The following is a 27004-nucleotide window of genomic DNA, read 5'->3' as shown; positions in this document are numbered from 1 at the left end:
TTTTGTTTGATACCATGGTGCAAGGTGAGTGCTTGCATAAACAGAGCCTGGGTTTGTTGAAGGTGGCAGGGCTGTTTGGGCTGAGAAAGCCATGTGTAAGGTAAGGTAAAGGAGGTTGTTGGGTTGGTGCGGGGAGCAGTGAGAGCTGGCATTAGGGGAGTGTCTCTAGGATGCCAGAGATCATTGTCTAGCCTCCTGGAGGTGTCATGGGACCAACTAGACGAAACACTGGTGAAAGGAGGTTACCACCTGATGACCCCAAAGACGTGTTAGTTATCATTGCTCACTAGTCTGTATAGTTAAGCCTTGCCATAATAGCTTATCATAGGGCTAAAGAGGGTAATTCACTGAGCGCTGATCCTTTCTCGAGAGCACAAATTTCTTGTGTTTATTTGAACTTGTAGCACAAATGTCAGGACTGAGGACAGAGACAAGTGCCACGGCACTGTTCAAGCTGTGAGTATGTGTGTCAAGAGACAGAATGAGTAGGAGAGGGACAGAGAGGAACACAGAAGGTGAAGGTGGACTTACGCAATGTTTCTGTAAGTTAGCCAAATTATATAATACTTAGAATGCTGCTTCATTTTTTTTGTACCACCCTCCCGACCCACCAGCGATATTTTCATCAGTCACTAATTATTAGATGGTGAGGTCCTCATTAACATGACTGATATGAATTGAAGAGTTACTGTAGTGTTTATTATTGAAGGCCATAATGCTTTTTGTGATAGTAAAAACATACTGTATATCGCATATATTTTCACCTTTTAACACGTGTATATTAGTATTAGTATTATTGTGTATGCGTGCTAAGGGGTGTGTGTGTACGTGTGTGTTATATATCTGCTGTATAAGTAATTTAATCAATCAATCAATCAATCAATCAATTTTATTTATAAATCCCAATATCACAAATCACAATTTTCCTCACAGGGCTTTACAGCATATGACATCCCTCTGTCCTTAGGACCCTCACAGCGGATAAGGAAAAACTCCCAAAAAAAAAACCTTTTACGGGGAAAAAAAACAGTAGAATCCTCAGGAAGAGCAACTGAGGAGGGATCCCTCTTCCAGGACGGACAGACGATATCACAAATCACAATTTGCCTCACAGGGCTTTACATCATATGACATCCCTCTGTCCTTAGGACCCTCACAGCGGATAAGGAAAAACTCCCCAAAAAATACCCTTTAACAGGGAAAAAAAAATGGTAGAATCCTCAGGAAGAGCAACTGAGGAGGGATCCCTCTTCCAGGATGGACAGACGTGCAATAGATGTCGTACAGAACAGATCAACATAATAAATTAACAGTAATCCGTATGTCACAATGAGACAGAGGGCCCTATTTAGATGGTCTAAAGCGGACGGCGGAGGGTGCATAATCCATGTCGCAAGGGTCATTGCTATTTAGATGTAGGCGCAGTTGTCATTTTCACGCCCTGCGCCCTCGTCGTCTAACTAGCAAATGAACTTGCGCTTCTCTGGGTGTGTTGGTCTAAAAATGAGGAGTGGTCAGGCGCAGTCATGGCGCGTTGCTAGTTAGATGATGTAAAAAGCAAATGTGCCAGTGACCAACAAAAACCTGGTCTAAAGTCAACGGTGCAGTATTTCGCTGTTAAACAAGTTAGTAATATGCGTCTCTAGGCGGGTGCACAACGCGCGTGCACTCTGCTCAGACACACACAGAGCAGCCACACATATGCAAAAGTTAACAAATAAAAATATGATTACAATGTGAAAGGTTATTATTGTGCACATGAAAATATTTTTCAGAAACACGTCTTAATGGTCAGTCATTAATCAGAATGATCTAATCGCTGTAATAATGATCATCATAATCTGGGAGGTCCAAGCTCGCAGTGTCCGAATATACAGAACTGCGAGCAGACCTCCACGGACTGATGATGCATAGCCTGTAAAATGAACTTGTCTTTCCCAATTGAATTGTGATCATTTTGGCATGTGAATCACAAAATCAAAGATGTGAAAACGTTTGATATACTTTATTTTGACATAAACACAACAATAACCAGCTTCTGTGAACTAAAAATGTAAACTTATAGCCCTACAAGTACAAATGTATATGTAAAAAAAAAAAGCTTTAAGAACGTAAAACTAAATATCATCTTGTCAGGAGGAGGAGGAGGAGGAGGAGGAGGAGGAGGAGGAGGATGACCCCAGCTCCGCAGCCAGACCAGACAGTGCAGCCACGGGGACCAGCCCATCCTGCACCTTCAGGCGGGGGGGTTCAGGATGCTGGAGAGGGAGCTGGGCTCACTAACCTCCCGGGTTAAAATAAAATAAATTGAATAGCCTATTTTACAATTTGTTGACAGCGTTTCTCTCTCGTACGCGCTCACTCTGTTTCTTTTCTTTTGACTTTTCTAAGATGGCAGATGCTGAATATATACTCCCTATCTGATGCTGTGGCTGTTTGTGGTTGGCTGAGAGGGATGTGAACTTATTAGATTGCAGCTGTGTTAATCGAATTCAATTCAATTCAATTCAATTTCAATTTTATTTATAAAGCTCAATATCACAAATCACGATTTGCCTCACAGGGCTTTACAGCATACGACATCCCTCTGTCCTTATGACCCTCACAGCGGATAAGGAAAAACTCCCCAAAAAAAAACCTTTAACGGGNGACTAATGATGGCAGCATCAGCAGGAGGCATCTGGCAGGACCACGGCAGCAGCACAACCACACACGTCACGCTGTCCAGGCACCGCTGCGATATGAGTTAATCTGAGAGACAGTGGAGCACAAAGGCTCCGGAGAAGAAGCTGAGGTAGTGACAGGTTGGATTTCCATTACGCGTGCCAAACGTGCCAAACGGTGCCAATCCCCTTTCATCTGACATCAGATGTGACCGGACAGTCGATATAGAGATACATTTATCGTCTCCTCAGCTGTAAAACGCTCACTCTTTCCAGTTGGTAGGTCCGCCATCTAACTAGCTCTCCGCTGTGCGCTCCAATCGCGCCTCTTTTAAAGGGAATGAGAGGTGACACTCTGATTGGCTTATGGAATGATACGACCAAAACACACCCATGACTAATTCACAGAGTAAGTCCAACCCTTTTAGACTCTCCGCCATGGCGCACAGTCTGAAAACGCGCTGTCTAACTAGCAAGTGACTGGGACACGCCTATGCGCTGCACGCCTGGCGCTTTGCATTTTAGACCATCTAAATAGGGCCCAGAAAGAGAGACAGAGAGAGAGACAGAGACAGAGAGAGATGCAGGACAGACGATAATGTTAATAGCTTACAACAACATTACTGAAAGTAATAATATTATAATTATGATTCTGGCTATTGTGGTACAATATGATGAAAGTAAATATTAACATCTGATAGTAAATGTATGTGACAATAATCATATGTGTATAATAACAGTAGAAGTATGACTAATGATAACAGCAGCAGCAGGAGGCATCTGGCAGGACCACGGTAGCAGCACAACCACACACGTCACAAGACTCTGTATCTGATGACATAGTTTCTCTAGATGGCATTGCTCTGGCCTCTAGCACTACCGTAAGAAACCTCGGAGTAATATTCAACCAAGATTTGTCTTTTAATTCTCATTTAAAACAAACCTCACAGACTGCATTTTTTCATCTGCGTAATATTGCCAAAATTAGGCCTATCCTGACCCGAAAAGATGCAGAAAAATTGGTCCACGCTTTTGTTACCTCTAGACTGGATTACTGTAACTCCCCATTATCAGGTAGATCTAATAAGTCTTTAAAAACTCTCCAGCTAATTCAGAATGCAGCAGCACATGTACTAACAGGAACTAAGAAACTGGATCATATTTCTCCTGTTTTAGCTTCTCTGCACTGGCTCCCTGTAAAATCCAGAATTTAATTTAAAATCCTACTGTTAACTTATAAAGCTCTAAATGGTCAGGCTCCATCATATCTTAGAGAGCTCATAGTGCCATATTATCCCACCAGAACACTGCGCTCCGAGAATGCAGGGTTTCTCGTGGTCCCTAAAGTTTCCAAAAGTAGGTCAGGAGCCAGAGCTTTTAGCTATCAGGCTCCTCTCCTGTGGAATCATCTTCCTGTTGCGGTTTGGGAGGCAGACACCGTCTCCACATTTAAGACTAGACTTAAAGGACAACTTCGGTATTTTTCAACCTGGGCTCTATTTCCCCATGTGAATGTGTGCGTATGATTCATGGGTACCACTTGTTCTAAAATTGGTTCAGTATTGAGCCGCGAAACGAGCTAAAACAGTAATGGGGGCAGATGCGTCCCGTATAAAAGTGCTTTTTTTCGCCACTGACCGGTTCAGATCGCCAGTGCTATCTCTGTAAATAGCATATGGTAGCGGCCCTGGGGCAGTGGTGAGTGTGAATGAGTGGAGTCAGCTGTCAGTCAGTGTTGGAGCAGAAAGTTGTCCCCGCTCGGTATTGTAAATGAGTATGTGTGTGTGAAGTGTGTGTTTTTTCGCCACTGACCGGTTCAGATCGCCAGTGCTATCTCTGTAAATAGCATGCTAACTTAGCCTTTCCCTTACCTCTGGGCTGTGTGATGTCACGAGCTTTGCTCCACTGTGTCTGTAGCTCTCTCTACTCGTGGGACAGCCGTTTTCTTGAGGAAGAGGTGTTTCGGGATTGGATGTCTTCTCTTCTTCGGCTGGCAGTAGTCATCTTGGGAGAAGTGAGCACTGCAGACCCGATGGTCTGCAAGGCGCAGTGTCTGGACAGGAGTGTTAGCATCCATTTGTAGCACAACTAGCCACAACTTCAGCATCTCGCCGTCCGACAAAGGCAGCCTGTGAAAGCTGTACGGGGTGTTGCGCGACATCCTGTGCTTGCGTTCGGGAAAAAGGCCCGTTTATTTGAGCACTCCAAAAACTCCGGTAACACTCCAGGGGGTAGCACGTAAAAGACTCCGTCCTCTGACTCTTCTAGTGTAATACACACTTCACACACACATACTCATTTACATTACCAAGCGGGGACAACTTCCGCCTTTCTGCTCCAACACTGACTGACAGCTGACTCCACTCATTCACACTCACCACTGCCCCAGGGCCGCTACCATATGCTATTTACAGAGATAGCACTGGCGATCTGAACCAGTCAGTGGTGAAAAAAGCACTTTTATACGGGACGCATTTGGCCCCATTACCATTTTAGCTCATTTCGCATTTTTTAGAACGAGTGGTACCCATGAATCATACGCACACATACACATGGGGAAATAGAGCCCAGGTTGAAAAATACCAAAGTTGTCCTTTAAGACTTTCCTCTTTGATAAAGCTTATAGTTAGGGCTGGCTCAGGCTTGCCTTGTACCAGCCCCTAGTTAGGCTGACTTAGGCCTAGTCTGCCAGGGGACCTCCTATAACACACCGGGCACCTTCTCTCCTTCTCTCTCTATCTCTCACATGTCCTGTTACTGCATCTTGCTAACTCGGCCATACTTAATGTCACTAACTCGGCTTCTTCTCTGGAGCCTTTGTGCTCCACTATTTCGCAGGTTAACTTATATCAGCAGCAGTGCCTGGATAGTGTGACGTGTGTGGTTGTGCTGCTGCCGTGGTCCTGCCAGATGCCTCCGGCTGCTGCTGTTATCATTAGTCATACTTCTACTGTTATTATACACATATGATTATTGTCACATATGTATACATATAACAGCATGTCCTTTTGCATGTCACTTTAGGTATTGAAGATGGAAGATCTCTCTCTCTCTCTTTCTCTCTCTCTCTCTCTCTCTCTCAGATTAATTAATGTATCATAATTGATGTTTTTCCACAGCCTTATTTTCAAAACATTAATAGTCATACTGCTTTAAATAAACAAGTTGATCATATTTTCCATCTTTACTGAGCAAGAGTTTTGTGTGAAAGGAAAAAAAAGGCCCCCTCCCATGTAGACTCCTGATCTAAATATAATAATTTGAGTTCAGTGATTGAAGCAAATAAAAGCTTGGGCTATTAATTAAAGTTTTATAGTATACTACAGGCCACTCACGTCAGATTATACGTATTTAATAAAGCACTCACTTGGTATTGGTATCGTGAATGCAAAACACAGCTTTTATTTATTTTTATTAAGATATTTTTTAGGGCATTTTGCCTTTAATGGACAGGACAGGTAAGCATGAAAGGGGGAGAGAGGCGGGGGGGTGGGGGGGGCATGCAGCAAAGGGCCATAGGCTGGATTCAAACCTGGGCCGCTGCAGCAACAGCCTTGTACATGGGGCACCTGCTCTACCCACTAAGCCACCAACACCCTGCATTTAAAGCTTTTATATGAATGAATTGTGTTGTCCAACCACATCTGAGGGCAAAGTTGTTTATAAGTGTTCTGAATGGCCAAACACAAAGGCAAAGGTGAAAGACACTGCCCTCCAAAACTCTCCCCAACAGCTGTGTCTGTTTAGTGTGATTATGTCAGGGAACTAAGCCAAGGTGAGGTGAACCCAAATGCGAGACATTCGAGATAATCTGAGAAGCAGTGTATTAAAGCAACCAAGTCCACAGGTGAGGCACACGGGGGAGGGGACCCAGGTGAGGTTTTGGAGGGAATCAGACAAAGACAGGAAGTGAAGTCACCTGAAACGAGACACAACAGTGAGTACCAAAGCAAAACAGGAAGTGAATGAAAATAATGAAACACAAGACAGGGGAATGATAAACACAAACTTGACTAATAACTGGGGGAAGCAGAGCGGCTGAGAGGCCTGACAGATTGGAGTCTCAACATGATATCTTGTATATGGGGTCACTACAGTTGCTTTATTAAGGATTTCTTGGTGTTGCGTGTGCACATGCACATGATAAGGGACCTTGTTAGCACATCATCACCACACACACAGCCTGCAGTGCAAGCCAAACACTGCTCTATCCCAATTTGGACCCTCACTGATCCGCATCATGCAGTAATTTACTCAGCACTGCTGCCACTTTTGACTGCAGGAGTCAGTGAATAAAGCAGGGCTGAGGGCTGGCTTTGTTTGTCTCAAAAACAAATAGGTCTACTGTTACACAAGAAATATAATGCAATTTTTAAATGATGTATCAAAGCACAAATTTTGTCATTTAGATCATTCCATCAACCAACTTCCGTCAGATTACAAATTACATTTCCTGGTGGTGAAATGGGCAGATCTTCCTTTTCCTGTTTTTACTGGTTAGAACAACCGCTATTGTGACCAGATTCTATAAGCTGTAGCTAGGCAGTATTGTGACACAGAAAAAAATGGTCTCATTTATCATATATTAATATATACTTACAACATATGCTACCACAATTACTTTTATTATTAGTATTATTATATTATTACTAAAATTAGTGTTATTATAGCTATTATAATTACTGTCTGCCCTGCATCTCTCTCTGGCTCTGTCTCTCTCGGTCTCTCTCTGTCTCAATTTCTCTCTCTGTCTCTGTCTCTCTTTATGTATAATTTTGTCAAATGGATTACTGCAATTTATTATGTTGATTTGTTCTGTACATCTATTGCACATCTGTCAGTCCTGGAAGAGGGATCCCTCCTCAGTTGCTCCTCCTGAGGTTTCTACCATTTATTTCCCCCCATTAAAGGGGTTTTGAGTTTTTCCTTATCCACTGTGAAGGTCCAAAGGACAGAGGGATGTCACATGCTGTAAAGCTCTCTGAGGCAAATTGTGATTTGTGGTATTAGGCTATATAAATAAAATTGAATTGAAATTGAAATTGTAAAAAAAAAAACTTCTTAATGCACTCTAAAGAAAGGCACTTGAGGCTAGCAATATTGTATGCAAAAAGAGTATATTTAAGCTCAAAAACACTGACAAGAAATAAACCCGAGTCAGTTCTGGAAACAGACTTTAGCTAGTCAAGTATTATATCGTCTTAAATTCCCTTAGAAAGCTTCCCCTTCAACAACACCTTCCCCACGTCTCTTCTTCAAGTTTAAAAATCCTGTAATCCTGTAGTTTAAAAAACTGTAGGCTTGTAAATACTGGAGTCATGTGATGATGATTTCTCTTTTTCAAACATATATCAGCTAAAGGAATGACCTAATAGTGTCAGGTAACTGTCTCTGTTAAGGCCTGAGTACAGCTGGACCCAAAAAGACTGGTGACTCCAGAGAAAGTTCAAAACAGGAGCTGTCAACCACAGGTTTGATGAGAGAAACATGAAAGACGGGGTGTACCGTGAGTGCAGCGGGGAGTTTCAGTCGGACGGCACTGGGGTTCACTATGCGTTCTATGGTGTAGGGACCAATGTACTGTACTGGAATCCGTCTGGAGAGGGAGATCTCATGAAGAGAGCCAAACTTGTTGGCCCACTTGGTAATCTGGAGCAGGTGTCCGGTGGCGATTGGCAATCCGCTGGTTCCGGGCTGATGTCCTTTCAAAAGCAGCGCAGGCTTCCCACCAGACCCGGTGTGCTCGGCGGAAATGGGCTTGGACTGATGGAACCACCACTTCAGTCTCCTGGCTGGGAAACAGAGGGGGTTGGAAGCATGGAGGAATGTCTCCACTGGAGGACTGGACATCTTGCGGACGGTGGCATGTATAATCGACCCGGGGGACATCCTTCTGGATCTGTGTCTTCCTGGTGGGCCTCCTGGACGAGCTGTTCCACCTCCCACCTGGCAGCTCTGACCACACAGGATGAGGGTAAGACGGTCTCAGTTGTGGCTTTCTCTTCCCTTGGAGCAAACTGCCGGGAGATTGCGTTAGGCTTGATGTTTCGGGAGCCCGGTTGGAAGGTTAGGGTGATGTTAAATCTCCCCACGAACAGGGACCACCAAGGCGGGAGTTCAGCCTCCGGGCTAAACGGAGGTATGACGGTTTTTGTGATCAGTCCAGATGATGAAGGGATGGGAGGGTCCTTCCAATCAGTGCCACCACTCTTAGAGTGCCATAACCACAACCAGCAACTCTCGGTTCCCCACGTCATAGTTTCTCTCAGCTTGGGTCAGGCGGCGGGAGAAGAACGCACAGGGGTGGAGTTTCTTGTCCGCAGGCGAGCATTGGGAGAGGACGGCCCCCACTCCTGAGTCTGAGGCGTCCACCTCAACAACAAACTGCAATTCAGGATCTGGGTGGACCAAAACAGGTGCATTAACAAACCTTGTTTTCAGTTTATCAAATGCTGTCTCGACAGCAGGTGACCATTCAAAGGATCTCTTTACTGAGGTTAACTGGGTGAGGGGAGCAGCTATGCGACTGTAGTCATGAATAAACCTTCTATAGAGGTTAGCAAAACCTAGGGACCTCTGTAGTGTTTTTCTTGTCGCCGGAACTGGCCACTCTGTGACTGCTTTGACCTTCTCTGGATCTGGCTTCAACTGCCCTTTCTCAACCACAAAACCTAAGAAAGATACTGTTGAAACATGAAATTCACATTTTCTGCCTTCACATACAGTCTGTTTTCAAGGAGTCTTTGCAAAATTAGCCTTGCTAGTTCTTCAAAACGTTTCGAGAAAATCAAGCAAAAACAAATCTTTATAGCATGTCTCTTAGTGTGTTGTTTACAAACGCTTGAAAAACAGCAGACCAAAAGGCATCACAAAATACCCAGGTGTGTGTTAAAGAGTTTTCCACTCATCACCTTCACGGATCCTGACTAAGTGGTAGGCGTTTCTTAAGTCCAGTTTGGAGAACATGGTATCGTCGTGGAGTGGAGTGAAGGCTAAGTCAGCGAGGGGGAGAGGGTATCTAATTTTGACAGTGATGTCGTAAACCCCAGTGTAATCTATACAGGGTCATAATGTCTTGTCTTTCTTTTCAACAAAGAAAAACACAGCTCCTAAGAGAGAAGAAGAGGGTCAGATGAGGCCTGCGGCAAGGGAATCAGTGATGTTTGTCTCCATAGCTTCTTTTTCAGGTATTGAGAGGTTATAAAGTCCTCTGGTAGGGAGCGATGAACATGGAGCAAGTCTATGGTTCAGTCATAGTGTTGGTGTGGTGGTAGCGAAAGGGGTCTGTCTCTTTTACAGATCAAGATATTCTCTGGGGACATTAATCAGGTCAATGTTCTCAGGTGGCACAGGTGTTCGGGGAGTTTGTGTTGGAACAGCTGAAAACAGGCAATGTTGATGGCAGTGATCACTCCAGTTGTGGTTAGTATTTGTAGACCAGTCTATGTGACGATTGTGAATTTTTAACCAGGGTAACCCGAGCACTATGGGAGTTAAGGGAGATGAAATGACAAAAAGTTCTAGATGTTCATGGTGGTTGCCAGACAAGGTGAGTTTCAGGGGGTGAGTCTTGTGTGTTACACGCTCGATTAATTTGCCCTCTATGGCCTGAACTGTCTTTGGGTCACAAGTTCATACACAGGGAGTTCATGGAGTTTTACTTATTCAGAGTCAATGAAATTGTCATCAGCTCCTGAGTCAATCAATACCTGGACGGGCAGGTATTGGCTCACGCAGCATCTCCCTGCCTGCTGATGAGCCTGGCCTTTTGGCACGTCTGGACAATGGGCGAGGTAATGACCTTTCTGACCGCAGTAGATGCAGAGACGATTCTTCAGTCATCGCTGTGTTTCCTAGGGGGACAGCTTGGCCCGGCCCAGCTGCATAGATTCATCGGGGACCGCCGGAGTCAAATGAGCGGTGTCCGATCCGGTAACGCTGGAGCTTGGAGTCGAGGGCATGGCGATGGGTCCCCTTAAGCCGGCAGAGGGGGAGGTTATGGGATGGGACCTCTGCCACAGGGCTCTTTCCCTGCGTCGTTCCCTCAGCCTGTCGTCTAGTCTAATAACTAAGTTAATTAGCTCCTCCAGATTAGTGGTCTCATATCGAGCAGCTAACTCGTCTTTTATCTCCCCTGACAGACCTTTTAGGAAAACCCCCTGGAGGGCAGAATCATTCCATCCACTTTCAACTGCTAATATGCGGAATTCTAAAGCAAACTGAGACAGAGGTTGAGAACCTTATTTTAGTCGGAGAAACTGACTCGTGGCTTCTCTCCCTTTAACGGGATGATCAAAAAGTTTTCTCTTCTCTTGTGTGAATTGAGTGTAGTCAGAGCATAACCTCGGGGTGTGGGTGGAGATAGCTACTGCCCAGGCTGAGGCTTCATCAGTAAGTAGACTCATTATGAATGTGAGTTTGGATTGGTCTGTGGCGTGAGTGGCTGTTGGCCTAACACTAATGAGCACTGATGTAAAAACTGTGCACATTTCCCTAGATTACCTGAGTACCTGGCATGTGTGGGGATGTAGGGCTCCCGGAGCAGCAAAGGAGGTGTCACAGCGGGTTCTGGAACTGATGGCGGTAGAGGTGGGGGGTCCCTGGGCGAGGTTAGGGTGGAGAGATGGGTGGCAATGGTGTCCATCCTTCCACAGAGCTGCGCCACGCTGGTGGCTAGTTGCTGCAGATTTGAGATTACAAGCTTCAAGGTGGAGTCGTGTTGACCCACCATGGCACCCTGGCTTGCTAAAGCTTACTTAAAACATCCTGTCTCCGCTGGGTCCATGATGGCCAGATAATTCTGTTATGGCTTGAGTACAGCTGAACCCAAAAAGGCTGGAGACTCCTGAGAAAGTTCAAAAAAAGGTTTATTTTGCCTCTCCAGAGACGCACACAAAAAGGAAAAATACACAAACACAAACTGTTACTACAGGCCGTGGCTGCTTGGGGCTGACTGACGTCTTCGCTGAAGAACACTGATGGCACGAGCAAACTCCGAGGCAGTGGCACACTGAATAAACACAGGAGGGAAAAAGGTGAAGATCAGAGCAGAGCACAAGGACCAAACACTGGAGAAAAATAGTCACCTGAGAAACTGAAGAAGAGCATGGACTGGCACTACCAAACGCGACAGAATTATTTGGCGAGGTGGTGGAGACAGGACTGGGCTTTTATGGAGATGTGAGTGATTGTGAGATGGGCATCAGGTGTGCCTCGCAGCGATCAGCCTGAAAGTAGGCCAGCCACTGAGGAGACACGGGGTGGGCAAAAACCAAAACATAACAGAAAACTACACAGACCAGAACATAAATCACAGGGAAACGCAGACCATAACATTCTCATTGTGGACACACAGGCACATTCCTGCTCCACTTGTTTTTTTTCTGCATACCTGAGGGGCGGCAGTAGCTCAGTCCATAGGGACTTGGGTTGGGAACTGAAGGGTCGCCTGCTCAAGTACCCGTCCGGACCAAATATGGAGCGTGCACTGGTGGCTGGAGAAGAGCCAGTTCACCTCCTGCCCTTGAGCAAGGCACCGAACCCCTCAACCTCACTCTGACATCTCTCCACTTTGTGCATGTATATGTCCTGTTTGTGTATGTGTGTGTCTTTCGGACCTGTGTGTTAATGATAAAAGAGTGAAAAAATTGAATTTCACCTCAGGGGGATTAATAAAAAATAAAATAAAAAATGAGTCTTCATCTCGGGCCTTGTCCATACTTTTTTTTTTTTTTTTTTTTTTTTTTCTTTACTTTTTAAAAGCTTTTACTTCACACAAAATGGATATAACTCAAACATAGTATTTAAACATTTATCTTAACACAGGATTCAATGTCTTTAGTGATTGGACAGCTCTCAGAATGATATGTTAAGAAAAAAATAATAACATTCGGACTGTTGTTTTGCTCTAAGATAATGCTTTTTGTAATCATAACCCGTTACCTAAGAAAATAATGTTGTAAATTGATAATGTGCTCTTTGGGTGTAGAAGTAATGCTAGGTTACTTGAAATAACACTAGGTTACTACTGTACCTACTAGTAAGCTGGTTGGCCAAGCGTGCTAACCTTTGCAGATCATGCTACAGCTGATCCCATTTTTCATTTCATTTCTTTTAAATTATTTTAGTTTTAGAAAAGCGATAAAAGAAGACACCTCTCTCCAAACACTTTAAAGTTTTTTGTTGACAAGGTTGGGGTTTAGTAAATGGTTAATTCCCTGGGAGAGTGTTGGTGTTTGTAATAAAGTCACTACTAACTCTAGTGCAAGGTTGTTTTGGAAACAGTGAAGTGACTTTCATCAAAGTGGTAATTGTGAACACTGCCTGTTTCCTCACAGGTTTAGCATTGATGAAGGACGGACGTGGACCATTCACAACTTCACCAGCACCTCTGTGTTTGTCGATGGACTCCTGAGCGAGCCAGGAGATGAGACCCTGGTTATGACGTAAGTGAAATCACAATTTCAAAAGGAAAAGTGTTCAATTTCAGGACTGCTGTCAAACTAATAAAATAAAACTCTTATTAGGTTCAGCTGAATTCATCATTATTGAGTCTTATTGAGTTTAAAGTCTGTAGACTTTAAATTTGCTGTATCTCTCATCAACAGATCTGAGTGATGGAGTGAACGTTAACTGTTGATATGCCATATGGTTTATAAAGATGTTTCTCCATCCATGTATGGCTCACTGTGGGAGTTCAAATGAGCCTTATGCATGTACAACCAGCTCCACAATTATCAAGATTATTGAGACAATGCATATGTTTGGCTTTTTAAATAATTTAACTCATAAGCATATTTCTTTCTTTGTATGTAGATACAGGTTTAGTTGTGAATATGTACAGAGTTTTATGCATCTAGCCACAGGTCAAGGGGAGCATTGGAGCAGCAGCAAAAGGCTTCTTTTAATGAAAAGTTTTGTGTCTACCTGTTTATTCGACTACTACTATTTGTTGTAGCCCAGTTTATTTTGGTGTGATTGTGACTTTAAAATTATTATTATTACAAGCAATTTTCATGGACTCCTTTGGGCCATGTAAATCAGTACCTTTTGTCCCCCCCTCCTACGCCTTTAAGATGTATATCGTGGCCAACAGGCCTCCGCCATCTACAAAGTTTCATCCTTTTAAAGGTGCAATGCTACAACCTCATTTGTTGCCTCATTTGTTTCTGTGTGAAATTTTTGACTCATCCCTTTGGTGTCATCTATTGGCTATTCCATCATATAAAAACACTGATGGAATTACTGTATGATGGCAGTGATGTTTACAATGTTTGAAACAGATTAATCTATTTTCGGGAGTATAAATAAGCTTTAAGAAGGTCAAACAGGGCAGAGCTGCCTGCCTATACAGTACATTCAAAGGAGCTCAAATTTCTCTCCCATCACACACACTCACGTGTGTGCGCTTGCGCAAGACCGTGAGACATCGGCACCGCCTTCATGTGTGTTCATGTGTTTTCGCTGGTGTCGTGCGCAAGCATGCACACGTGAGCTCGGTGTACACAGAAGCAGTTAGAGCTACAGGCTACAATGAGGCTAAAACAGAGTTTGAAAGACATTTTTCCAAACAACTCTTTATGTCGGGGCTTCAGGACACTTGGATCACTACGCATGAGCAGTATGGAGATATTCTGTTGTTTCAAGAGTCAGCCCTGACAATTCAAAAATCAAAATTAGTAGCCTGAATATTGGCACCGAATGTTCACTATCAGCAGCTTCTGAAATTGTTGATGTAAGCTTCAAGATTTCTAGCTTTTAAGAAATATCATCTCTCCCTCTGTCTCTCTCCATCTTTTTTTTTTTTTTTTTTCCCAAATCTCTTCATCAGTACGCTGGAGTGAGACTTGTCACAGCATCTCAGACTCCAGGCCTTTGCCTGGAGATAAGGCCAGCTAATCTGCTGAGAAGGGCAAAGAGATGGCCACACACACACACACACACACACACACACACAAGGAGGCAGTTACACACAAGGAGAGACTTGAAAACTCAGGTTCACTCACAATTATCTGCCATGTACCAAACACACACACACACACACACACACACACACACACTCATAAATGTTTGAAATTCTTTATTAGGAATAACCCCTTGAGATGTGCCATCTCGTTTACAAGGAGGTGCTATAACGACTATATACAATAAATTGATAAATAATTCAAAAAGATAAATAAATACAAGACCAAGACAAAACATAAAAGAGACAGGAGACAAGACAAAACAAACAAAACAAACAAAACAACAATGGATATCAAATACCGTTGCACATATGCAATATGCTAAATGATTTGATAATCACAATATACAAGGGATATCTGGAATTCAAATTCAAACCTGAACATGAAAATGTCTTTCATTGGTCATATATCAAGTATCAGTAACATTGAGAACATACAGTTGAGGAAAAAATGTTTAGAAATTGCAGCTGTAATTGTAAGAGTGTTATTGTCATGGACATGTGCAAATGACTCTGTAGTGGGAGGACAGCGTATTTTTGAATAGCTGAAAAGATGATATGGACCGAATGTTAACACGTAAATTATTCCAATCACATGGCGCTTTAAACTTAAAAGCTTTTTTACCTACTGACCTAGAGACTGCGGGAACAGAAAAAAACAGCTGTGCCAAGTGTCTTAATTGATAATCGGAGGAGAAATGAACCATAAATTCTCTGAGATAATAAGGGTAATCAAGATGAATACGCTTAAAGACAAACTGAAGCCAATGGTGCTGTCTTCTTATAGTAGGGGAAGGCCAATTCAGAGCATCATACATTACGAAGTGATGAGTTGTGAAAGGACAGCCAAGAACAAATCTACAAAGTCTATTGTAAGAAACAGTGAGAGAAAGAAGATTTGTGCTGGATGCTGCCTGATACACAACATCAGCATAGTCCAGAATTGGTAAAACAAGTTGCAAAGCAAGTGTCTTTCGAACAGTGAATGAAAAACAGTTCTTGGACTGGTAAAGAACACCAATAACATAGTTCATTTTCTTTACAATATGATTGATGTGACATTTAAATGAAAGTTCAGAGTCAAGCCACAGGCCCAGATACTTGGTGTGCTCAGCTTTTTGCAGAAGTGTACCATCAAAACATGTAATAACACAGGATGAATATGCTTTAGATTTGGATTGGATGTTATGCGGAGTACCAAAAATCATAGTGAGATTTAGTTTTTTTAAGAAGTAATTTATTATTTAAGAGCCATTGCTGTAAAGCATTAAAATCAGACTGTAGTGCGGATTCAGTTTGTCTTACATTAGTCCTGGACGTATATATTAGTGTATCATCTGCATAAAGCTGAACACGACAATCTGTGCAAATGGAGGGAAGATTGTTAAGAAAAATTAAAAAAAGAAGTGGACCGAGAGTTGAACCTTGAGGCACACCACCTTGCTGGACTAACATATCCGATTTACATCCATTTATCATAACACATTGTTTTCTATTGTGGAGATAACAATTGAACCAAAGCAGAGCATCACGGGACAGACCAACCGAAAAAAGTTTGACTAAGAGAAGGTAATGATCAACGAGATCAAAGGCTTTGGTCAAATCAATGAAAATTGCCGCTGTTAGTTTACCATCATTTGATGCAGAAAAAATGTCATTTGTAAATTTCAGCAGAGCAGTAGTTGTGGAGTGATTTGAACGAAAACCAGATTGAAAAGGTGACAAGATGTTGTACTTATTGAGGCAATGTGATAATTGATCATATATTAGTTTTTCAAAAACTTTAGGAACAGAACAAATAATTGAGATAGGTCTATAATTACTGGGTTCAAGAGGATCACCAGCTTTATGCAGGGGAGTGATGCGTGAACATTTCCATATAGCAGGAATTTCATAAGAAGATAGAGACATGTTAAATAAATCACAAAGAGGGTATGAACGGATGAACGTTTTAAAATTCTAGTTTCAATGCCATCTAATCCAGGACCACTGCTCATTTTTAAATTATTGATGGCACAGTGAACCTCAACAGGTGTAATTTTCTTGAAGGAGAAATTATAATTTGGTAGAGCATTGTTGGACTCGCTACTAGAACAGGGATCCGGGACTGAGGCAGAGCAGACCGAGGAGAAATGTTCATTAAAGACTTGGGCAACTAGTGATGGATCTTGAATTATGGTATTGGTGGCTTTAATCTGATCAGGTGAAGTTTTATCAGACATATTAGTTATATTTTTAATTTTCTTCCAGAATTGTTTTGGATTTTTAAAATTTTGTGCGGGATTCTCTGTAGTAATTACATTTCGCATTTCTCGTCATGACTTTACTTTTGTGCCTCAATTGCCTGTATATTTCCCAGTCAGCCAGATCTCTGGACTGGCGAAAAGTAGCCCATGCGCTATCTCGCTTTTTAAAAATACGTATCAGTACTCTCAATGGGCTCATCCTGCAAATGCTGATGTTTGAGAGAAAACCATGTCCTCTTATTCTGCCACTGAAAAAAATCTTCACTGTCCTAGTTCCTTGCACCGTATGATGTAGGATTAGGATTCTTTGAGGATCTCAATAGCTGAACATAAGATACTCATCCTGTGTTCCACACAAAACATTAAAATATGTTTGCCGCACAAGTCTTAACAGCATAAAACATCCCTCTGTCCTTGGACCCTCACAGCAGATAAGGAAAAACTCCCACACAAAAAAAATCTGCTTCATGATTGAAAAGAACCTTGTAGAGTAGAAATGAATTGAGTGGAGTGCCTGATGAACAGGAACAAGGGGCATACAGAACTAACTTAAGCACTAACCGAGAGGGGCCCATGACAACGCAGCTACCCAGGTCTAACAGGATTGTGTTCAATGGTGTACCTCGCCTTGAGAGCCCTGTGAGCACTATGCTGACCTTGTAACTGAAGCGGCTACTAGTAGGCTGGAAAGCTGAGGTGCGACTAATCGAGGTAGGCTACAGAGGCTGACCAGTACAGCTGAGAGGTGCAGTCATTGGCTATGGCTGATGAGAAAGGATCCCGTCTGGGCCCCTAGGTGACCACAGAGGAGCCAACCTTCTGACACACACCCAGGCCTGATCAGCCTGTGGTGGGCCTCCCTCAAAAGAAGGTGTCTTGTGATAAAGGCCAAAACACTCAATGATGTTGAGGTGCACAATTGATGATGTGTCAGAGGGCCGAAACACCTATGCTCTGTCATGAAGCATGCTGAAACTCCAGGGCAAGCCCTGTATAACATCAAGTCCTAACTGATGAATCACAGCATCTGAAACTAAATCAACACCATTGCCTTAATAGACCCTGGGTCTCACAGACATTTTAACATTTTCAGTAAGGCCAGAGGTGTTGCCATACTTATCAAAGAGAATGTGCAGTATAGCCCCTCCACCATACTTGACCCATTAGGAAGATTTGTGATTTTGTCCGGTATTCTGATGCTTTCTGAAAATTTTTGGACACAATGAGCAAAGGTATGTTTGGAGAGAAAAAAAAGTGCAGAATTACATGAGAACACCTGTCCAACTATTAACACAGGGGTGGACCAATCATGGTTAGGGCTTGTGTTGCAGCCAGTTGCACGGGGAACATTTCACAGGGATAGGGAGGAATGGATGCAGTTAAATTTCAGCAAATTCTGGAAGCAAACATCATAGCATCTATGAAAAAGCTGAAGATGAAAAGAGGATGCCTTCTATAACAAGACAGTGATACTAAACACACCTCGAAATCCACAATGGGCTACCTCAAGAGGAGCAGGCTGAAGGTTTTGCCATGGCCCTCACAGTCCCCCAATGTAAACACCATTGAAAATCTGTGGATAGACGTCAAAGGAGCAGTGCATGCATGATGGCCCAAGAATCTCATAGAACTAGAAGCCTTTTATATGGAAGAATGGGTAAAAATCTCTGGAACATCCCACCCCCTGCAGAAGAAGATAAAAGCTCTGGAGAGCTCCTTCAGCGATTGACTGATTGACCCAAAGTGTGTGAAGGAACGCTATCACAGGTCCTTCCTGTCTGCTGCTGTCAGGCTACATAACCAGCACTGCTCCCAATAAATTGCACCATGGACACTTCATGGACACTATGGGCACTTTATAAACACCATTATAAGCTTACTGTCTCCTTGTTGCTGTTTTTTGCCCATACAGTCACTTGCACTAGATATGCTCTCTTTAATCCACTGCTCATTATTATCTACTTTTAATTATTATTATAATTATTATTATTATTTATCGCTGTTTCTTGTATTTTTGTACTTTCTTTTGCATGCCTAGTCAATTGTGGGATCAATAAAGGTGTATCTTATCTTATCTTATCGTAACAAGAACTGAAAGGCTCTGAAAGACGATACTTGCCAAAGAGGAGGCTCCTAAGTACTGACCATGTAGGGTGGCTAAACTTTTGCTTCAGGCTCTTACTTTTTTGCCATTTTGAAACTGGCAAAGATTGAAATAAAAAAAGAAAAAGTAATCTTGCTTAAAATATTAAATAAATGTGTCATTTTTAGCATTTTGCCTTTTGGAAATCAGGTCACCTTTTACTTGCTTAGCTATTCACAGTAAACCAAATTTTGACTTGGGTTGCCCAAACTTTTGCACCCAACTGTTTGTATATAGACGCCACATTGACTGTGTCAGTCCGTTGCAGCAACACATCAGTGGTGCTGCCATTTTGGAGGGAGCAAGACTAGTCTGCAAACAAATGCAAGTAAACAGCAGAGCTGCGGTTTTGCTGGATAAAAGCACTGTAACGTTTATATTTGTCACGGATTGCAATGAGTGGTTTAACATTCGTGGGTTTATGACCTAAGTATGGTAGGAAAATAGTTTTGTCTTCAGATAAATATAATCTCGATTTTTAGGCTAGTATATGTATGTGACAATAATAAACCGCTGACACATGGTACAGCGGAATAGCAGATAAATTGTGCACTTTTTGAAAAAAGCATGAAATTTCTACCATAGTTAGTACATACCATAAGGTTTATTTTAAGATGTGGAGGGAAGTCAGATTTGACCTCTGAGGCCTGGGAGAGGTAAAATCCAAGATGGCCACCAATAATATTCAAATTTGCTTAACTTTGGAACCAAACACAATAGAAAAACATTTAAGGTATCATTTCCAACTAAGTTTAGAATGCCCATTCAGTTAGTGATACTTTTGAGATCAATGGAATTTAAGAAAATGCATTGAGGTCAAGGTAAAGATTTGCTTAAAAAAGACAAAAACATTTTCCCCTCTTTTTTTTTTAAAATGAACCCCAAAACATATTTCAATTACTTTTTACTCTCCTGTATTATTCAGTAATTAGTTATTATTTACTGGGATGTGTGGTTATTTTTTCCTGCTAAGCACATCATTATCAGCAGATGGCCCTCTAGAGCATCAGTAGCTAATGCCAGTAGCGATGTAGTCAGTTGGCAACATGATGAGTAGGCTACAGAATGCACAAGTGACGAGACAGAGAGCACTTCTGACATAAATATCCTACCAGGTAAACTGACTGACTACATACAGACAATGGCTGCGTTTCCCAGTTAAGAGCGATCCATTCTCGGAACCCATCGGCTGTATTCGGCGTCTGACTTCTGGCAGACGGCGATACAGCCTCTGGGGGCAGACCCCCAATTTTTTGGCATTCCGGTTTGATTTGGGTGGAGGAGGCGAATTTCCGTTTCCGACTTCCGTTTATATATAAGTATATTTACTTATATATAAACGGAAGTCGGACCATTGCTGAACCATTGCGATGGATTCAGAGTTTGCAGCGCAATTATGTTCCGCCTCGTTAGTTCACCGCATGGACCGTTTAACCTGGCAACAACAGCAGCTGGCTCAAACGTGATTGGTCAATATCACGCGGACTACAAACAGCCTACAACCGGAAACCAGGGCTCTTCCGCTCTTCTTCCGGAGGCAAGATCTCCGGGTTTTGCCTACAGACTCTACATTCAATGTAGAGTCTGTATATAGAGACTAAGAGCGATCTTAAGACTTAATAGCACAGTCAAGAACGTCTTTGGTAAGAAGGGTCGCTAAGATACGAGTGTTTCCCAGATGCATTCTTAACGCCCTTCTTAGGATCACTCTTAAGATCGCTCTTTAAGAAGCTCTTAACAGGAGCTGGCCACTACCGCGGTGCTGAATCTAAATCAATTGATGTTAGGCAAATCGATCACCCACCACTTAATCAGCACTTAAGTCACACACAGCACTGCTACATAATGCTAGTGCATTCCCTGCTGCTCGTGTGTTCTAATAATTCTAATGAAAAACTAAGACGATAAATATTTATTAATGACCTATTTTCATGATGAAAACAAGACTACGACTAAATAAGAAATAGTCTTGGTAAGAGAATCATGAGGAAATGTATTATATTTATACAAAAAAACACAGACGTCTTGCTGAGGCCGGTGCCATCTCCCACCACGTCCAGGAAGCTCCCCACTGCGCAAAAAGGCCAGGCACTGCACCTCCGGGCTGAGGGCGAAATTGCGCCGGGTTGCCCTCCGGATGTGTGGAGACACTAGTTGATGAGGCGTTGTATCTCGGTACTTCATTTGGACAGCCCGGTCTGACAGCACGTCGAGTGGGCTGAAGTGCAGACACACAAATGCATTTACATTTACGGTTTGGCTTCGCACACAGCAACGCTGTGGGTTAGCAGCCATGGCTATAAAGCAGCCATGGTATCTCACACATGTGTGATGTGGCAACGCCTTTATATAGAGTAGCGGGTGGAGCATCCCTTGATGAGGTTCCAGCTGAGCCCAATTACACCTGTCAGTTGCCTGATATCTGAATGTCGTAGGTTTGGAGGGTGGATGTGTTTCTGTTGTGCCCTGACGCATTTTTTGGATGCGGTAAACTATTTCATATGTGCATGCAGATGTGGGATATGTGCAGACAAATTATGATAAATGATAGTCATGATGATTCATTTTATTTGTGTGCCTGATGTGCACAGCACATACAGGAACACAGTTGTTATTCCTCATACTTATTTTTCTTCTTCTTATTATTTTTCTTCTGCTAGATTTCGGTGCGTAACTTGTGCCACAGCTTTGAGCGCACATATGGTCTTCATAAAACATATAGATTCAAGATTCAAAGTTTTTATTGTCATAAGTAAGGACACGCGTTTCCCTGCAGAATGAAATTTGTTATTTTCTGTCACCAATTAATGCTAAACAATATAAATCTGAAGTATAAAATAGATCAAAATATATACGGTGCACACTGTTTTAGTATCTCCTTGCTTAGTGTAATATTAATTTGCCTGCCGCGGCTGGATCTGTGAGCGTTTGGCTAAGAAGACTGTTAAGAGTGGGTCAGCTCGATCTTACACCTCCTTCTTAGTGAAAGATCTTCTTAAGCTAAGAGCGATCTGGGAAACGCGTTTTTCTTTCACGGGAGGATTAAGAGCATTCTTAAGAAGCTCTTAGCGCTGAGAGCCATCTGGGAAACGCCGCCAATATAAGTATACTTGAGTAAAGCATTAACATGCAAATACATTGCATTTGATTGTAGCCGGGAATGTGTCTGTCTAGCTAGTTAGCTAGCTAGCTTCTGTGGTATTAAAAAAAATTAAAAAAAATAAATGGCGGGCACTGATCAAAATAATTCTGCTAGCTAAACTAGAAGACAGTCTGGAAAATACATGAGTTGAAGTCAGTTGAATGATTGAACAGCGCATGTTCTAGAGATTTCAGCTTGGTAATTTATGTGAAGTAGGACTATAGCTGAATTAAGGGAATGGTTATAGCAAAGTAGCCTAGTTCAATACTGTGCCGCCGGTATCAAACAGGCTTGAGAGCTAATAGCTGGCATGTAAATGTGTTATTACTGATTTCAAAGCAAGTTTCAGTATAAGAAGCATAGTAGGCCTACTGAAATATTGTAAGTAAATACATTTATTATGATCATTATCATTACTGTTATTATGTTGGAAATAAAACATCTTTTTGCACCCTTTTGTCTCACTCCGTTGCATAATTTGACCATGACTTTGACCTAAATGCATTTTCTTGAATTCTGGTGATTTCCAAAGTATCACTAACTGAATAGGCACCCTAAATTTAGTTGGAAATGTCACCTTAAATGTTTTTCTACTGTGTTTGGTTCCAAAGTTAAGCATATTTGAATATTGTTGGCGGCCATCTTGAATTTGACCTCTCCCGGGCCTCAGAGGTCAAATCTAACTTCCCTCCACATCTGAAAATAAACCTTATGGTATGTACTAACTATGGTAGAAATTTCATGCTTTTTTCAAAAAGTGCACAATTTATCTGCTATTCCGCTGTACCATGTGTCAGCGGTTTATTATTGTCACAGACATATACTATCAGATATTAATACTTACTTTCAACGTATTGTACCACAATAGCCAGAATCATAATTATAATATTATTACTTTCAGTAATGTTGTAAGCTACTGTCATTACCGTCTGTCCTGCATCTCTCTCTGTCTCTGTCTCTCTTTCTGTCCCATTGTGTCATACGGATTACTGTTAATTTATTATGTTGATCTGTTCTGTACGACATCTATTGCACGTCTGTCCATCCTGGAAGAGGGATCCCTCCTCAGTTGCTCTTCCTGAGGTTTCTACAGTTTTTTCCCCGTTAAAGTGTTTTTTTGGGGGGAGTTTTTCCTTATCCGCTGCAAGGGTCCTAAGGACAGAGGGATGTTGTATGCTGTAAAGCCCTGTGAGGCAAATTGTGATTTGTGATATTGGGCTTTATAAATAAAATTGATTGATTGATTGATTGATTGATTGATATATGAACTGAATACATAGTAACTACTCATTTTAGAGAGGCCACCGCAAGAAAACATGTTCTTTGTTAAATTATCGATGGAGCTTGACAAACAGTTTTTACAGTTCTTCATGATAGTGAATTATATTACACCCAGGGTTGCCAACTTTGGCTACTTGGCTGGAGTGAGATTTTAATGTCACAGGCTGATGCTTTTTTATACAGTAGCACAAATGTGTACCTCAAAAACTATTAGTATTTGTTAGTAATTAGTATAAGTACTAAGTAGAAACAGAGTACTTAACAACTGGTTGAAAAACAGTAAATGTATACAGTGTATGTGGTGGAATGTAGGTAAGGTTTCATTTACTTAAGTACTCTATTAAAAAGATGGCCAGATTTTGGAAATGAAAACCAAAACCATTTCAAGTTCAGCAGTCAATATATCATTTAAATATCCAATGTACTCGTACTCGTTGTCCTCCGCTTATCCAGGTCCGGGTCGTCGGGGCAGCAGCCTCAGCAAAGAAGCCCAGACAGTCCTCTCCCCTGCCACTTCCGTCAGCTCTTCTGAGGGAACCCCGAGGCATTCCCAGGCCAACCGGGCGATGTAATCCCTCCAACGTGTCCTGGGGATGCCCCGAGGTCTCCTCCCGGTTGGACATGCCCGAAACACCTCCCAAGGGAGGCGTCCGGAAGGCATCCTTACCAGATGCCCGAACCACCTCATCTGGCTCCTCTCAATGTGGAGGAGCAGCGGCTCTACTCCGAGTCCCTCCCGGATGTCCCAGCTCCTCACCCTATCTCTAAGGCTGAGCCCAGCCACCCTGCGGAGGAAACTCATTTCAGCCGCTTGTACTCGCAATCTCGTTCTTTCGGTCACTACCCAGAGCTCGTGACCATAGGTGAGGGTTGGAACGTAGATCGACCGGTAAATCGAGAGCTTCGCTTTCTGGCTAAGCTCCCTCTTCACCACAACGGACCGGTTAAGCGCCTGCATCACTGCTGACGCCGCCCCAATCCGCCTGTCAATCTCCTGCTCCATCCTACCCTCACTCGTGAACAAGATCCCGAGATACTTAAACTCCTGCACCTGAGGCAGGTGCTGGAGGTCAGCTGGAGTAGACCTTACCGGGTAGGCTGAAGAGTGTGATCCCCCTGTAGTTGGAACACACCCTCTGGTCCCCTTTCTTGATGATGGGGGAGCTCCTCAAAGTATTCCTTCCACCGCCCGACAATGTCCCCAGTTGACGTCAGCAGCTCCCCGCCCCCACTGTGAATAGTGTGAGCAAGTTGCCCCCTGAGGCGCCGGACGGTTTGCCAGAACCTCTTTGGAGCCGATCGATTGTCTTTCTCCATGGCCTCACCGAACTCCTCCCACGCCCGAGTTTTTGCCTCCGCGACTGCCGCTGCTGCGCTCCACTTGGCCCACCGGTACCCATCAGCTGCTTCCGGAGACCCACAGACCAACCATGCCCTGTAGGCCTCCTTCTTCAGCCTGACAGCTCCCCTCATCTCTGTGTCCACCAGCGGGTTCGGGGAGTACCGCTGCGACTGGCCCGAGCGGCCTTGCGGCTGCAGCTCACAACCACTGCCTCGACAATGGCAGAGCAGAACAAGGCCCATTCGGACTCAATGTCCCCCTCTGCCCTCGGGACACAGTCAAAGCTCTCCTGGAGGTTGGAGTTGAAGATCATCTTGACAGGTTCTTCCGCCAGGCGTTCCCAGCAGACCCTCACTGCTCGTTTGGGCCTGCCAGGTCTGCGCGGCGTCCTCCCCTGTCATCTGATCCAACTCACCACCAGGTGGTGATCAGTTGACAGCTCTGCTCCTCTCTTCACCCGAGTGTCCAGAACAATTAGCTGCAGGTCAAATGATATGACTACAAAGTCAATTATTGACCTGCGACCTAGGCTGTCCTGGTGCCACGTGCACCAATGGACATCCTTATGCTCGAACATGGTGTTAGTTATGGCCAAACTGCAACCCGCACAGAAGTCCAATAACTGAACACCACTCGGGTTCAGGTCGGGCAGGCCGTTCCTCCCAATCATGCCCCTACAGGTCCTGCTGTCATTGCCCACGTGAGCATTGAAGTCCCCAAGCAGAACAATGGATACCCCGGTCGGGGCACTGTCCAGCACCCGTCCCAGGGACTCCAAAAAGGGCGGGTACTCTGAACTGCTGTTCGACAAATAAGCGCAGACAACAGTCAGGACCCATTCCCTGACCCGAAGGCGCAGGGAAGCAACCCTTTCGTCTACTGGGGTGAACATACGTTGGTACATGCAGAGAGTCTGGGGGTTATCAGAAAGCCCACCCTGGCCCTCCACCTCTCACCCGGAGCAACTCCAGCAAAGGAGGGAGTCCAACCCCTCTTAAGGACTTGGGTTCGAGGGCCGGAACTATGTGTCGAGGTGAGGCCGACTATATCTAGCCGGTAGCGCTCAACCTCTTCCACAAGCTCCGGCTCCTTCCCCGCCGGAGAGGAGACATTCCATGGCCCAAGAGCCAACTTCCGTAACCGAGGATCGGCCCAGCCCCAACTGGGATTATCTAAGAATTAAAAACCCAATCTTGAATAAAATTCAAGTGAATTTGGGTATACTGTGCTGATCATACCTCTCCTGACTGCAGGACTTTGTCTTTAACTTTTGCTGAGTGCTATTAATAGTTTTTCTTAAAAAATTTTTTTGAGTAGGCCTACTTCTTCTACAGCTGCCAATAGCCTAACAACATTCCCAGTAAGAGAAAAGGTAGAAATAAAGCAATGCAGTTTGTCACAAATCACTCAATCTGGCTCTGCTAACAATAATGAAAGCACAGCTAAGAGTAGGGATGGGTACCGAAAACCCGGTTCTAAATTAGCCCTGGGCCAAATTATCACAGACCGTAGTACTGTAAGCTCTGGCGGTATTAGTTATTTTATCGGTACTTCTACACATTTTGTTTTAATTCATTATCATCCTGCAGCCGCTCACCTGCGCTCTGTGCCAGGGCTGACCTCCTCCACACACATACACACCTATATGTCAAACGTAATCGGTGAACAGCTGAGTGGCCACGGTGGAAACAAAGTGAAGATAACTTGAAAATTATTCAAGTCATTTCTGTAAATGCGAAGAAATCTTAGCGAGTAAGAAGCCAATAATTTATCAATACATGTGTTCAGCAAGCATGAACATGTAAACATGTAGACAGTGATATTCAATATGCTCTGTCCGCGGTCTCTCATTCACCATGTCTTGAATGGTGGTTTAGACAGCACGCTAATTTGGCTAATAACAAATTGTACTAATAAGCTACAATGACAGCTGTCTGTATGTAGACTAAGTTTGACACTTATCTTAAAATTGGGCACATAGTTTTAAACTGAGCTGCTGGTTGACACAAACAGCCCCTCCTCTCTCTACCAGCGCTAATGTTACCTGCACACAGTGAATCATATCAGTAAAGATTGAGCTGGGGCCTTAGCGAGGTAACTTCAGGGTTAACCCTGGGTTTTCGGTCTCACGAAGCCGGTTCAGTTCTTATCGGGGTAGATCACCAGGTAACTTACCTCTGAACGGCTATCCTGCTCCGGAGCAGGGTAAGTTCAGGGTTGAATCT

The 27004-nt window shown here is 43.4% G+C and overlaps 1 protein-coding gene across 1 annotated transcript in view; it reads left to right on the top strand.

The window, feature by feature from the left end:
- sorcs2 (sortilin-related VPS10 domain containing receptor 2) overlaps positions 1-27004 on the top strand; it is a 195905-nt gene that overhangs the window by 120396 nt on the left and 48505 nt on the right. The window contains exon 7 of the mRNA XM_050066937.1: positions 13001-13108. Within this exon, the coding sequence (XP_049922894.1) occupies positions 13001-13108 (108 nt within the window). The remainder of the gene's footprint in view (positions 1-13000; positions 13109-27004) is intronic.

The sequence above is a fragment of the Epinephelus moara genome, chromosome 17 (assembly GCF_006386435.1).
Source record: "Epinephelus moara isolate mb chromosome 17, YSFRI_EMoa_1.0, whole genome shotgun sequence".
In the NCBI taxonomy this organism is placed as follows: Eukaryota; Metazoa; Chordata; class Actinopteri; order Perciformes; family Serranidae; genus Epinephelus; species Epinephelus moara.
Note: the sequence above shows the minus strand (reverse complement) of the source record. Positions and strands in the feature narration are given on the sequence as shown.